Source organism: Neomonachus schauinslandi, chromosome 4 (genome assembly GCF_002201575.2).
Source record: "Neomonachus schauinslandi chromosome 4, ASM220157v2, whole genome shotgun sequence".
NCBI classification, from domain to species: Eukaryota; Metazoa; Chordata; class Mammalia; order Carnivora; family Phocidae; genus Neomonachus; species Neomonachus schauinslandi.
The window spans coordinates 79,917,858-79,936,450 of NC_058406.1; the positions used below are offsets into that span (position 1 = coordinate 79,917,858).

Consider the following 18,593-nt stretch of genomic DNA (forward strand, 5'->3'; position numbering starts at 1 on the left):
TATACGTTGCTGCATTAGCCTCATTCCTGACTCCATATTATACTTTTGTCCTTTTGCCTTATTCCCTCTCATTTGACTTTGTTATTTCATCTGATATTTTATATGACTTGATTTGTAAAGAATCTTAAATTTTTTCTAGATGGTGATGGGTTTAAATAAGCAAGTATATTGACTATTGCTTGTTCATAGTCTTGTACTTTATTAAGAGAAAAAAAAATAAAGAAAAACATGTTTCTGTGAATACTGTCATTTCTTTTGGCACCTAAGGATAGGCTTCCCCTCAGGAGATAGTTTGTCTTTGCCAATAGATCAATATTGATTGAGTCAATGTGGAGAATACAGAAAATTATGCTAGAGTTCCTGCCCTTTGGGAGCTTACATATTGTTGAGGGAAAATGCATGTACAAAACCACGAACAGGTGAAAAGTGATTATTAATGGCATATAATGGGTCCTTTATGTACTGTAAGTCAATGGTGAAGGCAAAAGAAAGGCATTGTTGGAAATAGATACTTTTAAGGATTGCCAATCCCTGAGGTAAGTCAAGGATTTTTAACATTTGTGTGCTTTGAAGAGTTCTATAGCAAAATACTTGGACAAGATGCTCTTTAAGTTCTGTCTATCTTAAAAATAATATAATTTTATGAATTATACAGAAAGTACCATTTAGTACAGTGAAATTCCCGTTAGTAATGGGGTAAGAGGGTTGCATCAAGGATGTATAGGAAAACCAAACTGGGCACTGAGAGTAACTGGAGAAATATAGGGAATATTTTTCGTTTCTCAGGATTTTAAGTACATTTGTGTTTGTGTTGTGGTTGGGGGTGATGGGCGGAGAAGAGGGTAAATTGCTGGCAAAGCAGTCACCCACTGAGCGAATTTCTCCCAAATGGATGCTTGTTCAAACTTTGTTGAACCTCTGAAAAACAAGTTAAAGAAAAGGTCCAATATGGTATTAGAATTAAAATGGAGACCGTGAGATACATGGAAAAGAGAGCCAATTTGTGTAGCCCATTTTAATGTTCCTTTCCTCTCTAACCAATGGTGAAGACTGAGGTACCACTCTCATCCCCACTTTCCCTTTCAAGCCCCCAAATGGTAGATCCTAATTTATCCTAGCATTTTTCATAACTACTCTTCACCACATGGCTCAACCGGTCTTCTCTTCCATCCAGGGCATTGTGACTATTTCCTACAGGTGCCCACTAATCATCAGCTGAGGCGAGAGTCACATTTTCCTCCAGTTGGCGTGGAACTACAAGTGTCTGGAAGCAAAAGCCTAGGTTTCAGTCTGATATCCAATAAGCAGTGGTCTAATTTAATGGGGATAAAGGTGTTTTGTTTTTTGTATCTGTTTTTGTTTTAGAGGATGGAGAGGGTCTGCAAATAAAAGATGCCGTAAGAGGAAAGCTATAAAATAGTTTTTCCTTGGCCCGAGTAGGTCGAGGGTAGCCAAGTTGGGACCCGGTTTGGAGCGAAAAGTGGAGGCTGCCTGGGAACACTCCTACGGTCCCGGGACCACCCTCCTGAGGTGCAGGGCAGTGGGTGTGGAGGGTTGAGAGGTGTACCACCCACACCTCCCAAGAAAGACATCAGGGACTTCTCACAGGACCGTGCAGAAGGAAGCCAGGCCGCCGCACTCCACAGCAGCAGGCCCAAGCCCAGAGGGCGGAGGGCGGAGGGCGGAGGGCTCCAGGCGCGCGGCGGCGCGGAGGAAGCGACGGCGGCAGCGCCCACTCCCCCTCGTCCCCGTGCCCCGCCGTTCGCCTCCCGCAGCCGGGCGCCGGCGCGCTCGGCTCTTTCCGCCGCCGCCGCTGCCGCGCGCTGCCCCGTGCGCTCCGGCACCTTCGGCAATTTCCGTCGGGCCCTGGCCGCCATTTTCTCGCCGCTTGTGTGTCTCGCAGGCTGCGTGGCTCGGTTCTTGTGAGCGAAGCTTTGTCCGGTTCGGCAATGGACGGGTATGTAATGGGGCCGGCGAGGAGGTGGGTAAGAGGGGAGTTGGACGGTCCTTCGGCCCGGTCCGGGGTCGGCCACAAATCCTCCGGCGGCCCCTCCCAGGGCTGGGCTGCCGTTACCCAACCCCCGCCCCATCGCACACACCCCTCCCTTCGCTTCCCCCGGCGGGCTCCGGTCGAGAAAATGAGAAAGAAAGCGGGCTTGTAGACAGGAGAGGCATTGGGGCGATGGCGGGGGTGGCGACCCCGGAGGGGGAGCGGGTACGGGCTTGGCGGCGGGGGATGGGGTGGGAACCCCAGAACGTCTGGCCCGTCCCTGCCCCCTCTAGGAGCCATTTCGATCCGTAACCTGGGACCCGAACCCTGGTTAGCCGCGCCTGTGGAAGCGAGTGTAGTGCCAACCTGTGTGGGGGGTTGCTAGGGGAGAGAAGAGAGGCATCTGTGTGCACCCCAGCCGTCCCCAACCTCCCCGGCCTCGCTTGGCCCGCCCTGGCTGGGGGAGATGCCGGTGGCGGGAGCTCGGGGGAAAGCTAAGTGGGAGCCGCTGGGGAAGGCGGGGGTGGGGGGGTGGGGAGGGCTGCGGCGGCGGGAGGAAGGGGGAAGGCAGATGTCATACTCCTTTGTTTTCAGTTGAGTCTGGTAGTGGGGGTGGGAGACAGAAAAAATGCCTTTTCGTGGGGGCCTAAGAATATTCAAGGCTTGGCAAGAGGGCCCAGAAATTAAATCATCTAAAAAACCAAGTGTTTGTGGTCGACATCAGTCACATGGGCAAAGGCCAACAGCCATGGCAGAAACAAGAGCAGTTATTCAACACAGGGCCATTTTTTTAAGCCACTTTGACCAGTTTCTGGAAAAACAAAAACAACTACAAAAAGCTACAGAACCGTGCTGCATCTTTGAGAGCCCGAGTGGAGATAGAATGCTGAGTGAGGTGAGGCAAGGGCTTTGGGAAATGACTCGGACCGGGGTCTCCCTGGTACTTAATGCTCTACATCTGAAAAGACTCGTAATGATTTAACTAATTGTTGGAAAAGAGGCACCCTTGAGGGCGAAAATACAGCTGTATTCAGCCCTTCTGGGGGTATAAAAACTATCATTTAAAAAGCACATTTATTAGAATCAGTGACAAAATATGAAGAGCCAAATAAAATATGAGTTTATCTTGATTAAGTGTTTGGAGTTTAGTGTTTGGGTTTTTTTGGGGGGGGGGAGTTTAGTGTTTTTAAAAGATACTAAGGGAAGACCTTATCAAAGTTAACAAAGTAACAAAACTTAAATTATCCTAGAGATTGTTTTCCCCATGAAACATAGATCTGGAGAAGTTCACTGTTTCACCAGATAAACATGGAAATTGATGACAAAACTTAGTAGTGGAATTAATGTTTCCTAATTCTGTCAAGATAACTAAAGAGTTGGTTTAAGTTTTAAATTATTAATCTAAGTGTACAAGCTTTTCCGAAATGGCATTATACTGCTTGGGGTTTTGTTCTTTTGATATTTAAAGGGTTGTTTAAAAAATACCGGAAGTTTAGTGAATATCTCAAGTTTGAAAGCAATTTCTAGAAAACCGAGTTGAAAATAGTACAAAGAAGTGTCCACTGACAATCTATGTATTTGTTTTCCATTTGCATGGTGATTGGAGGATTTATGAATGATGAACTACCCTAAAAAGTTTTAGAGTCCAGCAATGATCATTAGAAAAATAATGAGGTTGAAACTATTTTTTTCTTTACAGAATTGTCACTGAGGTTGCAGTTGGCGTGAAGGTAGGAAAAAATTGAAACTGATGAAAACTGAATTGCTGAATCTACTGTTACCATTAATGAAAATTTTCAGTTAGCTTTTGAAAGTTACAGTTAACAAAAGTGTAAAGTGTTTCGTTGAATTTTAAAAGTTGGGTTATATAGTTTATAATCTATATAGACAAAAACTAAGTTTTTCTAGAAAGGCAGTCTGAGAACATTTTAAAGTAGGTATGGACGCTGTTCACGGTTGAAAAATGTTTTCAGACATGGCTTTTTGTGACTTTATAAATGATATCCCAATTTTCTGAGGGGAAATTTTGGTTTTAAATGGACAGATAAGTGATTTGACCTAATCATGCAATTCTATTAATCTGAGATTTTTTTTTTTTTACTTTTGATTATGAATACTAAAATACGTATTTCAGTAATGAGCCACATTAGAAATCAGTTATCTTGATACTTACTTGTTTAGGCAATTAGCTTTAAATTAGAGTCAGAAGTTAAGGGCTGGTTTGTCTTTCCATTAAAGGAAAATAGGCTTTATGGTAGAGATCATTTGGAATCTTTCCTCACTTTTTGGCCAGGAAAACTCCTTTAGACCTGCGTAGGCTTTTTATTTCCTGGAGTTCTTGCTTATTTTAACAGTGTGATATGTTAAAAATTTTTTTGCAAACCTGTCTACCTTGTTGGGGCATGGTCCTTGTCTTCTGTTTTTTTTAAATTTTTCAAACCTAGCACATCTCCCAGGCCTCATACACAAATACTTGTTGATGGAATGACATTTCCCCCTTTCAAGTGTGAGTAGTCTTGAGAGGCTGTGTCCTTAGTGTAGTGATGGTGACTATTTACAATATTTTTTAGAATTCTTAAAATTTCATCCACAACAATGTGAAATTCTTTAGAATACTTTAGGAGCTATTTTGTTTTTTCATGTTCTCTGCCCTATAATGCACTAGAAGTTTGTCCATACTTTAGTATTTAGGCTTATTTTTTGAGTTCATATTACATAGATTGGGGGAGAAATAGTGAGCCTTTTCTAGGGAAGGTATTCTTATTTGGCAATGATACTTTCTAAGTTGAGGTAGTTGCAGGATTTGAAATCAGGAATAGGTCAAGAGTGCAAGATACAGAATGTATAGTTACCGTCCAAATAGGTATCCTCTGGAATTTTGTAAAAGAAAGAATGATACAAGTCTGAGTTGTCCACTGTTAGTGGATGAGGAGAGAAGGACCTTAGACAAGAGGGGAGAGAAAGGAGAAGACAAAGAATTGGATGTCCAGGTATGGTTTATTGGTTTTACCAGTTTTCTGTATTAGTAGTTCGAGGAGAAAAAATTGGAAAATGATGTAAAAATAATTGCCAACCTTTTTTTTAATCCATTGTTTAATATAAAAATTTGAATAACTGAAGTTTCATTTTATGAACTTATTCTGAGATAGTGGTTAAGAATTTTTGCTTGGGAGTCATGCCTGTGTACGAGTAATTAAGTTTTTGTATGTATATATTTTTTAATGTGCATGGTTAAAAAAATTCATAGTGGTAAGTATTTCTCCGAGTCCTAGTCCTATTTCTCAGGTGTAGGTGATTATGTTAAATTTTTTCTGGTGCATTTTTTTCCTGAAGTGTTATTAGTTTGTATATTATCAAACATTAGCATCCTAGCTTATTTATACAAATGGGTTCATACCACGTGTAGTGGCCGACATCTTGCCTTTTTAAAAAAATAGCTTTATTGAGATAAAATTTGACTTAAAGTAAACTGTGCATATCTAAAGTGTACAATTTTTTGACATATGAATACACCTATGAGACCATTACCACAGCAAAGATAATGAGCATCCATCACCCCCTAAAGTATTGCTTTGCCTTTTTGTAATCCTTGCCTTCTGCCTTTCTTTCCTCAAGCAACCATTGCTTTCTGTCACTATAGGTTAGTTTGCATTTTTTAGAATTTTAAATGAATCAAAATGTACCCTTTTTGTTTGTTTGTTTTTTGGTCTTATTTCACTCAGTGTAATTATTTTGAGATTTACCCATGTTGTTTATCAATAGTCTATTCCTTTTTCTTTGCTTAGTAATATTACATTTTATGGATATACAGCAATTTGTTTATCCATTCAACTCTTGATGGGCATTTGGGTTGTTGCCAGTTTTTTGACTATTGTAAATAAAGCTACTGTGAACATACTTGTAAAAAGTCTGTGAACTTTCATTTCTCTTGGGGAAACACCTTTGGTTGGAATGGCTGGATCATATGGTAGGCATATGCTTTTTAACTTTTTAAAGTTTTAATAAACTACAGACCATTTTCCAAAGTGGTTGTACTATTTTTACCTTGCCACCAGTAGGGTATGAGATTTCCAGTCCTTCCATATTCTCTCCAGTGCCTGTGATTATAGACATTCTGGTAGGTGTGAAGTGTTAATCTCCTTGTGGTTTTAATTTGCATTTCTCTAAGGTCTGTGATGTTAATTATCTTTTCATGTGCTTTTTACCTCTTAAAACTCAACAGTAAGCAAGCATCTTTATATCTCTTGCCCACTTTTTAAATTGGGTTACTGTTGAGTTTTAAGAGGTTTTCATTCTGGTTGTTATAAGTCCTTTATCAGATATATGGTTAATATTTTCTACTATTTGTATTCACTTTCTCAATAGTGTCTTCTGAAGAACAGCAGTTTTTAATTCTAATCAACTGAAGTTTACCAATTTTATCTTGTATGTCTCATGCTTTTGGTGTCATATCTAAGCCATCTTTGCGTAACCCAAGGTCACAAAGATTTTCTCCTTTGATTTCTAATAGAAGTTTTAGTTTTTGGTTATCTATTTAAGTTTTTTTGAGTTAATTTTTTTTAATATGGTGCAAAATATGTCAACATACTTTGTTTTGGGGTATGGACTTAAACTTTTTTCAGGACCAGTTGTTGAAAAGGCTGTCCTTTGTTCATTGAATTGGCTTTGCACCTTTGTCAAAAATCAACTATCTGTGTATGATTCTGTTTCTCTACTGTATCCTTTTCCATTGATCCATTTTTGTCCTTGTAGATACCAAAAACATACTGTCTTAATTACTATGATTTTATATTAATCTTGAAATCAAGCAGTCGTGGTCCTCTTTGTTCTTTTTCAAAGTTGTTTTGGCTCTCCCCATATCCTTTTTTAAATGAGTCAGTTTCTACAAAGAAGCTTGCTGGGATTTTATTGGAATTAACTTGAATGTATAAAGGAACTTGAGGTAAATTGGCATCCTAACAATCTTGAGTTTTCCCACTCATGAACACAATTTAACTTTCCATTTACCTAGATCTCCTTTTAATTTTTTTCAGCAGTGTTTTCAAAGTACAGTTTTTGTGCATTTCTGTCAGATTTATCCCTATTTCGTGTTTTTTGGTGCAGTTGTAAAATGATGTTTTAAAAATCTCAGTTTCTAGTGGTTACTAGTGCAAAGAAATACAAATATTTTTGCATGTTCTTGTATTCTTTACTCTTGCCAAATTCACTTGTTAGATCTAATAGCTTTTTTGTAGATATCATCAGATTTTCTATACACACCGTTTATCTTACTCATTTCCTAACTGGATACCATTTTTTTTCCTGCCTGTAGCATCTAGTACAGTGCTGAATAGAAGTGATGAGAGCAAGCATCTTTACTTTGTTCCTGATACCAGGGTGAAACCCTAAATGATACTATTTCTTTCTTAAATGTTTGGAGGCAATTTACCAGTGAAGTTGTGTGGACCTGATGTTTGTTTTCTTTGTGGAAGTTTTAAATGACACTTTTAATTTATTTAACTAGATATAGGACTATTTGGGTTTTCTATTTCTTCTTAAGTGAACTTTGATAATTTGTACCTTCCATAGAATTAGTCCGTTTCATCCAAGTTACTGAGTTTATTTGCATAAAGTTGTTTATGATATTAACCTTTTTACACTGTTGATATCTGTAGACTCTGTAGTGATGTCACTTCTCTCATTCCTGATACTGATAATATGTCTTTTTTTTCCCTTGTCACTTTAGCTAGAGATTAATTTATTAATATTCTCCAAAAATCAGCTTTTGGTTTCACTGAGTTTTTGTTTTCCTATTTTAATGATATCTGCTGTTTTAGTTTTCTTCTGCTTGGCATTTCTTCTTTTTCAACTTAGTTATGTTGAAGCTGATATCATTGACATACCTTTTCTAATATAGAGGCTTAGTGCTATGTATTTCCCTTTTAAGTACAGCTTTCGTGGCATCTCTCAAATTTTGACATTCACACTTCTTTTCATTCAGTTCACACACATTCTGGTATACTTTTTTGACCCCTGTGTTATTCAGAAGTATGTTATTTATTGCCAAATATTTGGAGTTTTCCATAGATGTTCCTGTTGTTCTAATTTAATTTCATTGTAGTTAGAGAACATATTTTAAGACTTGAATCTTTTATAAATTTGTTGAGACTTGTTTTATGACCCAAATATATATCTTAAGTTTTATGTGTATTTTATAGGGATGTATATTCTGCTGTTGGGTAATGTTCTGTAAATGTCAATTAGATTAAGTTTATTGATAACATTAAAGTGATTTCTGTCCTTCCTGATTTTTTATTGTGCTAGCACATTGAGAGAAGGATATTGAAATCTCTTTTACTTGTGCATATGTCTGTTTCTGCTTGCACTTCTACCAGTTTTTGTTTTATTTACTAATTTTTTTTGAAGTTTATGGTTAGTACATAAATGTTTAGGATTACTATGTCCTTTTTGTGCATTGACTCCTTTTTTTTATTATGTAGTGAACATTTTTATCCCTGGTAATATTCTTTGCTTTAAAATCTACTTTTTATGATATTGGTATACCCATCTTGGCTTTCTCTTGAATAGAGTTCACATGATACATCTTTTTCCATTCTTTCACTTTCAACCTATTTGTGTCCTTAGATTTAAAATGTGTTTTTTGTATATAGCATAAAGTTGGAATTTGATTTTTACATCCAACTTAACACCCTCTTCTTTTGACTAATATGGTTAGTTTTAAAACTACTACTTTGCTGTTTTTCTTTTTGTGCCTTGTGTTCTTCCCTTTTTCTTTCTTTTGATGAGTATTTTTTTTTAGTTCCATTATATTTCTTATTAGTTGATTAGCTTGTAATTCTTTGTTTTGTTATATTGGTGGCTGTTTTTAGGAGTTGTAACATAGATCTCAAACTCACCACAGTCTTCCCTCAAGGAATATATATGCCACTTCACATAAATTATATGAGTATTAGAATACTTTATTTTTCCTCTCTTGGCCTCTGTGCTGTCATTATCATACATTTTACTTCTATAGATGTTATAAATTTTATACTGTTTATTGAAACAGCCAATTAACTTCTAAACATGACTTAATAAGAAAAACATCTTCTGTATTACCCATAATATAGTTATGTGTATGCATTGAATATCCAGGGGGGATTCTTTGCAGATTCCCAGAGTTGTCTCTGTGCAACTCTCTTTGGTACTCTGCCGTACAAACTCTCCTTGCTTTGGTCTCCTTGGACTCATGTCCTCTTACTTAACTCAGGGAGTTTTTGAAGTTTGGCCATTTTTTCCACCTGAGCTGTGCCACGTCTTGGTCTTTCTCTCAAGAGAGTAAGCTGGGGGCAGTCATGGACTCACCTCATTTGTTTTTTGAATTTCAGGGATCATTGTTCATCATTGTTTGATCTTCAGTGGTCTTGAAAACCATTGTTCTATACATCATGTGTGATTTTTTTTAAAGTTGTTTCAACAGGGCAGACTGGTGCATGTTACACCATCTTGCCTGAAACTAGAAGTCCACCTTTTTTTTCTTTTTAAAAAAATTACATAATATGGTCTGCACTTCTAGATTTGCCTCATTCTTTGTTACGTGGACACACCACAATGTAGTTCCTACATTGATGGCATTATGGTTTGATTCCAGTTTGCAGTTAAAGACTGTGTTGGGAATATTTACAATGGAAGTAGAAATGTTGTGTCACTTGAAATTTACAGTTAAAAAGTATATGAAAACCACATTGCCAAAAGGATTCTTCACTAAATGGTTTTCCACAACTGTGTATGGGAGTACCTGTTTCTCCACACCCTTACCCAATTCTGGGTTTTACAAAAATTTAGAATGTTAGCAAATTTTAGGCTAAGAAAGTGCTTTATAATTTATATTTTGAAATGGGTGAGATTTTAAGAATTTGACTTTATATTTCTTGTCCTGTGAACTGCCTCTGTATACCTGACCTATTTTAATGATCATCTTTGTTAGATTTCTGTATAAAAATTGGTATATTCATTGTAGGTACATTTTCTTTCAGTTTATTCTTTGAATTTTTTTTCCTTTGAATTTCTTCATGTAGTTTTGGGCATATAGATTTATTTGTATTATTAAGTAGTATAATTTCTTCTTTTAGTTTATTTGATCTTAAACATTTTTAGCTTCTGTTTCTTCTGTCTTTTAGATGGGATTATAATAGTTTTGAAGATTAAATGTGATTATGCAGAAAAAGTATTTTTCACAACTAGGTCTTCAGTTAACATTAACTGATTTACACTACATATAGAATATTCAAATTTTATAGCTTTAGGATATGTTGAAATTTCATTTTTCATTATCTTTATAAATTTGCTGTAGTTAGTTGATTTTAGACTCCTCTTTGGTTAGCTTAGTGAGTATAAAAGGAAATTTGTGAATTTTAATAAGAGGTTTGTTGCATTTCTTTAAAATGGTTTTTTACATTCCTTGTAATTAGTAATATCAGGGTTTCATTTCTATACCCTTAACCATTTGCCACGGTGAAATCTTTGCAAAACAATTGGCCTGTTACTAAGAAAACAAAAATGCCTGAAGGGATTGCATAGTAATTCAGGATGATACTCAGTATGGTAAAATGTTAACTTTTTGGATGGGTATTTTAAATAGTGAAATTTGTAGTAGTTCTCTTCTAAGTTAACTAAAGGAAGCCTTTAAGACTGGATAATTAATAAAGAACATAGTTGTTAAAATAAGCTGTTAGCATTTTCCAAGTTGGATTTCACTAGTATTTTGAAAGCATGGTTGGAAAGTGCTGACTTTATTGTAGAAGTTTTGATATAGCTATTGAATTTACCAACATTGGCTGTTTAGATAGTTGCAATGAAATAATGCCAACTGTTACTTTTTGTAACGATTGAACATAACATTGTTTATAAATAGGTATGTTACTAAAAACTGTTTTGTTGGGGTTTTTAGATTCTGGTATTTCTTAAAATGCTGTATAGATATTCATGCTTAGGTATTTACATTAGAATTTCAAGTTGCAGACATTTTTAGTGTGTCTACTAAATGACAACACTGTTAACTTGTAACTCAGGAGACTGAAAGAATACATACTCCTTGAAGGTAGAGGTAGGTATTATTCAACAACAATAAGTTTTACTGCTCCTCCATCATCAGTAGTACATGTTAAATAGTACATACTCAGTAAATATTTAATGACTCCTAAAGGGTCTCTGGCTTCAGTATTCTTATAATCTCATGAGCCACTTATCAATAAAAAGATAAACCAATTTTATTTCACAACATTCTTCCTTTTTGCTGGAGATGCAAAAGAGCTGTGTCTTTTAGGACCTCATATAGTTGAAGAGATAAGTACACAAGGTTTAAGCATATGCCATATGGCCATGATAGGAGAGATTAGTTTGGTGTGGTAGGATCAGAGCACACTTAACAAAAGTAGTGAGTTGTGACATAGGCAGTGTAAATAGTTTGGGATAGGAGGTGAGTAGTATATGTTGAGGGAATGACATGGCCAAAGTTGTGTTGATGGGCTGGCACAAATTCACAACCACTGAACAGCTTTTGTGCCAGTAGGTTTGTATATGGGTTTGTATTTGGACATGAGAGAAAGAGAAGATGGCAGATAGGTTGTAGAAGGTCTCAAGTGCAGGTTATGAAATTTGTACTTCATCTGGTAGGCACTACTCTGTATACCTGTAAGTTCCCATATATAAAAGTAGCTCACTGTTATGCTGTTTTTGGAATTTGGAGAATGAGTTCTGAAAAGATTGGCTTTGGTATTACATGGAGTGCTATGAATTAGAATAATGAGTCTCTGTAAATGTTAATATTTTAATCTCTCATTTGGTCTCTTTGTGTTGCTAAAGTGTAATAGCTTTCTTAATTTAGTTTTAGACATGCTGCATTAGGGGCTAACATGGCTAAGTAATATTTCTACTTTAGAAGTAATAAAATGTCAAAAAAAAACTTAGATAAGTGTTTTTCAAGAATCATTCTTTTTATATAACTTGTGAATTTTGAACATAGAAAAAGACAATAGCTACCATGAACGATTATTTATCTATCACTTAGTCCCAATAATCATCAATAAACCATTGGTAAAATTTGTGATATCCACTCTACTTTTCTCCTCCTGTATTATTTTGAGACAAGTTGCAAATACTGTATTTATTTTATTTTCATTATTATTATTATTTTTGAGAGAGAGAAAGTGTGCCAGAAGGTGGGGAGGGACAGAGGGAGAAGGAGGGAGAGAGAATTTTAAGTGAGAGAGAGAATCTGACATGGGACTTGATCTCACGACCCTGAGATCATAACGTGAGCTGAAATCAAGAGTTAGATGCTTAACTGACTGACCCACCCAGGCATCCCTGTATTATTTTATTTGTAAATGTTTTGGTGTGCCTCTAAAAGATAAGGACTCTTTCCTATTTTTTTTTTTTAAACAATACTCTTAGGATGTACAAAAAAATGAACAGTTCCTTAATGTTATCAAGTGCCAAATTTGTGTTAAAATTTTCCTTGTCTCATAAAAGTCATAGTATTTTTACAGGTTTTTTTTTTTGTGGGGGGTGGAGATCAGGATCAAATAAGATGAACACATTCAATATATTGATATGCCTGTTTTGTTTCTTTTAATCTGCAAGTTTTCCTTTCACCCCATGGGTTTTTTTGTTTTGTTTTGTTTTACATTGCATTTTATTTTTGAAGAAAACTTGTTGGTCCCACAGAGTTGCCCCAGTCTGCGTCTATGATTGTGTTCTGATGTTGTAATTTAAAATGTTCATGTATCATTGGTGTTGGATCTAGAGACTATCATATTCTCTTTCTGTTTTTGGTAATATTTTATAAGCTGTGGTATGTTTTTCCACTAGAAGACATATGCTGTCTGATTTGTGTGTGTGTGTGTAATTGCCAATAATATTTCTTGTAATAACTTCTTTCACCTTGTTTGTGCTCAGCATAGTCTGTGCTCAATAAACATCTCTTCATCAGTGTTCTTAAAGGATATGTAAAAGAAGTGTATCTTAAAGTTCACTTAAAATTTGTATAATAGAAACGCAATATTAAAACTTAATGTAAACTGAAATTATTGATGGTGAACAAGAATGTTTTTTCAATGGAGGTCTTGTCAGGTTAAGAACATGTGATCTAGAATTTGCTAGGAGGCTAGGGTTTGGCCTCTAACATTAAAGGTAATTTCTAAGCTTTAGTTTAACAAATTTTTAAATGGTTTTAATTTAATAGGACCTACCTCAAAAGTTCTTTTGAAGATGAGATAAAATAACACCTAAGATTTAGCACAGAATGGCACATGATGATCGTGGTTGTTACTATAGCTTTTTATGTACCTGATTTGGAAAGAGCACCTCTAGATGCCAAATAATGTAAATTTTTTACATAGCTATTAGAGACAAAGTTTTTTATTGTTTAAAAGTTAAATTTTTTTAAATTGAAGTGTAGTTAACCTACAGTATTAGTTTCGAGTGTACGTAATTTTTAAAAAAGTTTATTATTTTTTTAGTAATCTCTGTGCCTAGAGTGGGGCTCATGACCCCCAAATCAAGAGTCACATGCTCTTCCAACTGAGCCAGCCAGGCGCCCTCTCAAGTGTGCATTAATTTTTAAGAAAGCCTGGAGTCCACGTTAAAAACAGCTAGTCAGATAACACTAAAGAGAATTGGTTAACTAAAAGAAAAAAATTACTCAACACAGAGCAACAAAGGGATGAAAATAGTAGAGGGGTTAAAAGATACAGAGAAAAGGAAGAGGAATTCTAACACGTATCTAATTAGAGTACCAGAAAGAGAAAGTAAAGATTGCAGAGAAGCAGAATATGAAAGTTTAAAAGAGTCATAATTTTCCAAAATTGATGAGCTTCATGAATTCTTAGGTTTAGGAAGCACAGGAAAACTTAGACACATCACAGTTAAAGAGCAGACTACCAGACAACAGAGAAGATCTTTAAAGCAGCCGTAGAAAAATCAGATTTCTTAAGAAAGAATAAGAACTGGAAAGACACAATATGCTTCTTCAACATATCAGTACAGAAGATAGTGAAATAGTATCTTCGACGTGTTGAATGAAAATACCTATTATTCTATAATCAGCTAAATTATCATTTAAAGAGAAAAACAAAATAGTGACATTTTCAGAAACACTGCTTCCCCTTCCTCTGCCCCAACAAAGGCAGTTGAGGAAATTGATCAACAGACCCACTGAAGAATTTCTAGAGGTTGTACTTCAGGAAGAAGGTCGTGACTCCAGAAAGGAGGTTTGAGGTAGGAGAAGTAAGGTTAACCAAGAAATTGGTAAGACTGTGGGTAAATTTAATTACTGACAGTGTAAGAGTAATGGCAGTGATTGTTTGATTTGGGGTTTAAAAAATAGAACTAAAAATCTTAAATCATAATAACATGTAAGAGAGTAGTCGAGTAACTGATGTTTAAGTTCTGATGATTCTAGTATTGTTTTGAGCTGTGTTGTCCATTATAGTAGCCACTAGTCATACATGGTTATTGAGCACTTGATGTGTAACTAGTCTAAACTAATCTCCAGTTGTAAAATGCACATAAATTTCCAAGACTTAGTATGATTTAAAAAAATGTAATTTTTATACCTATTACATGTTGACAGTATTTTGGATTAAATAAAATATCATTTGTATCCTTTTTACTTTTTAAAAAATGGTTATTAGAACATTTACAAGATCTTATGTGTTGCTCATTTTACATTTCTTCTGGACATGACCAGTCTGGAGGATGTAAATTTCAAGTCCAAAGTGAATCAGATAAGTAAGGGTCAGCATAGTAAAAACAGGAATAGGGTATGTAACTTCTAAAATAATTGGAGGATGGGGGTGACTAAAATTTTATATATTGTGGATACTAAAGCCATGTTACTTGTATATACTATGATTAACTCCTGTCTATGGCTTGTTTTTTTATTGAAAAGAAGTTGGAAATTTTAACATCACATTTATGTTTTGGTTTTAAGAAATTTTCCTTTAACTCAAGGTCTTAATATAGTGGATTTTATTTTGAAAGTTTTGAAATTTTGATTTTCACATTTAAGGCCTCAGTCTATCTGGAATTTAATTTTTGTATAGTGTGTGATAAAGGTTTAATGATTTTTTTTTCCCTTATGGATAACAAATTTAGTACCAACTTAATTGAATAGTTCATGTTTTTTTCCCAGTGATCTGCAGTGTCAGCTGTCAGGTTTCCATACATGCATGGAACTGTTTCTCAGCTATATGTTCTGTTTCATTCGTCTGTACCACAGTGTCTTAATTTATTATAGCATCTTGGAATCTTACGGAGTGAATTTCACAACTTTGTTCTTCAAAATTGTTTTGAAGAATGTTTTCTTTACCATGTGTATTTTAAGATCCTTTGGCTGAGTTCCATGAAGCCTTTTGGGTTTTGAATAAATTGCACTAAGTTTATAAGGTAATTGGAGGAGTATTTACATTATCAACAAAATAAGATGGCAATGCTTGAACTCAAAGGGAGAGAACTATAACATTTCTTTGAAAAATTTCTCCTCCACATAATATTTACTCTAATTGTAGAGGTCATGCTTAATACTTTAGGCAAAAAGGAAAATAGATTACTAGTGATTTTACGCAAGTTAATCAGCACAATACGTACTTCCCATCATTTCCCCTATATATTACAAGGAATTTAAGCAGCTTTTATGTAAAGGGTGAGGAAAGAGGGATACTTCTTTGACAAATAGTTCAGTTTCTTCCAAAGTCACTGGTTTATTCAGTGCTTTTCTAGAAAATTATATTTCACTGGGCTTCAGATTTCTCAGCATTGTATAGCGTTTGTTAATTCTCCCCTTTGTATTGCTAATATTAAACATTGATATTCTGTTTATTTCTCTTATCAGAGACCTTATTTTACTAGTCTGTACAAAGAACCAGCTTTTATACTTTTTGTTTCCATAATTCATTAATCTCTGTTTTTATCATTATTTTTCTGCCTCACGCTAGATTTATTTTGTTTTGTAGTCCACCTTGACTCCTGAACTCATTGACTTTCTTGTTTAAAAAATACATTCAAGATTAAGGAAGATTAGGTGATACTTTCGGCAATAAGTTTTGTTTTTTTTTTTTTTTAAGGATTTTTTTTTTTAATTTGTTTATTTGACAGAGACACAGCAGGGGGAGTAGGAGTGGGAGAAGCAGACCTCCTGCTGAGCAGGGAGCCCAATGCTGGGCTTGATCCTAGGACCCTGGGATCGTGACCTGAGCTGAAGGCAGACGCTTAATGACTGAGCCACCGAGGTGCCCTGGCAATAAGTTTTTGCTTTTAGAGTTCTTTTTCTTTTTTTTTAAATTGAGAAATAATTGACATATAACACTGTTAGTTTTACATGTATAACATAATGATCTGATATATGTGCATGTTATGAAACAATTACCAGGATAAGTTTAGTTAATATCCATCACCACATATAATTAAAATTTTTTTCCTTATAATGGGACTTTTTAAGATTTTACTTTATTAGCACTTTGAAGTGTACAATTCAGTACTGTTAATTACGGTAACAAAGCTGTACATTGCATCCCCAGGAGTCATTTATCTTATAACTGCAAGTTTGTATGTTTTGACCACCTCCACCCATTTTGTCCATCCTCTACCTCTGGCAACCACCCATCTGTTTTTTGTATCTATGAGTTTAGTTTTTATTTTTTTAAATTAGATTTTACATATAAGTGAGATGTACGTACAGTATTTGTCTTTCTCTGACTTAGCATAATACCCTCAAGGCCCATCCATGTTGTTGTAAATGGTAGATTTCCTTATTTTTTTTAATGCCTGAATAGTATTCCACACCACATTGTCTTTATCCATTCATCCATCGACGGACATTTAGGTTAGTTTCCATGTTTTGGTTGTAAATTCTGCAGTGAACATGGGGATGCAGGTATCTTTTCAAGATAGCGATTTCCTTTCCTTCAGATAAATTCCCAGAAGTGGGATTGCTGGATTGTATAATGATACTTTTAAAAATTTGTTTGTGGGGGGGGGGAACCTTTGCTGCACCAATTTACATTCCTACCTAGCCACATAGTGGCTGCACCAATTTACATTCCTACCAGTAGCGCATAAGGGATCTCTTTTTTCCACATTCTCACCAACACTTTTATTTCTTGTCTTTTCGATAATAGTCATTCCAACAGGTGTGAGGTGATATCTCATTGTGGTTTTGATTTGCATTACTCTGATGATTTGTGCTGTTGAGCACTTTCTTATGTACCTATTGGCCATATGCCTGTCTTCTTTGGAAGGATGTCTATTCAGATCATCTGCCCATTTTTAATTAGATTATTTTTTTCTGAGTCATATGAATTCTTTATATATTTTGGATATTATCAAATACAGTAGTATCCCTTATTCCCAGGGGGTACATTCCAAGACCCCCAGTGGATGCCTAAAACTAACTCCCTAATTTTTTTTTTTTAAGATTTTATTTATTAATTTGACAGAGACAGAGCGAGAGAGGGAACACAAGCAGGGGGAGTGGGAGAGGGAGAAACAGGTTTCCCGCTGAGCAGGGAGCCTGATGTGGGGCTCAGTCTCAGGACCCTGAGATCATGACCTGAGCCGAAGGCAGATGCTTAACAACTGAGCCACCCAGGTGCCCCTATACAGTACCTAATTTTATATATATTGTGTTTTTTGCTGTGCATGCATACTAGTGGTAAACTAACTTACAAATGAGGTGTACAGTAAGAGATTAACAACAATAATGAAATAGTACCATTTATAGTTAGGTGAATTTGATCTCTCTCTCAGACTGTCTTATTGTGCTGTACTCACCCTTCTTGTGGTGATATGATAAAATGGCTATGTGATGAGATGAAGTGAGGTGAACCATGTAGGCATTGTGATGTAGGATTAGGATGGTATTGACCTGACAGTACTTCAGAAGAAGGATCATCTGCTTCCAGACTATGGTTGACCATGGGTAACTAAAATTATAGGTAAGAGGGGACAACTGTGTATGACTTGCAGATATTTTCTCCCATTCTGTAGGTGCTCAGGTTGCGTTTGCTTTTGTGTCAAATCCAAAAAATCATTACCTAGACTATGTTAAGGAGCTTATCACCTATGTTTTCTTCTAGGAGTTGTATGGTTTCAGGTCTTGAATATTCAAGTATTTAATATGCTTTGAGTTAATTTTTGTGTATGGTGTGAGGTAGTAGTCTAGTTTCATTCTTTTGCATGTAGCCCTTTCGTTTTCCTGGTATCATTTATTGAAGAGACTGTTTTCCCATTTTATGTTTTTGGCTTCTTTGTCATAAATTAATTGGCCCTATATGTGTGGGTGTATTTCTGTTCCACTGATCTATGTATCTTGTTTTTATGCCAGTACCATCCTGTTTTGATTACTAGTTTGAAATCGGAGTGTGATGCCTCTGGCTTTGTTGTTCTTTCTCAAGATTGCTTTGGCTATTTGGGGCCTTTGCAGTTACATACAAATAGTAGGATTGTGTGTTCTATGTCTGTGAAAAATGCCATTGGAATTTTGATAGGGATTGCATTGAATGTGTAGATTGTTTTGGGTAGTATGAACATTTTAACAATATTGATTTTTCTAATCTGCGAGCAC

At 35.8% G+C, this 18,593-nt stretch overlaps 1 protein-coding gene across 1 annotated transcript in view; it reads left to right on the forward strand.

Annotated features, from left to right (window-relative positions):
* The first annotated feature begins 1,853 nt into the window (after window positions 1–1,853).
* The window catches only part of PTBP2 (polypyrimidine tract binding protein 2), a 95,092-nt gene continuing 78,352 nt past the window's right edge, over window positions 1,854–18,593 (forward strand). The window contains exons 1-2 of the mRNA XM_021689948.2: window positions 1,854–1,957; window positions 3,690–3,720. Coding sequence (XP_021545623.2) covers window positions 1,950–1,957; window positions 3,690–3,720 — 39 coding nt within the window. The 5' untranslated portion in view covers window positions 1,854–1,949. The remainder of the gene's footprint in view (window positions 1,958–3,689; window positions 3,721–18,593) is intronic.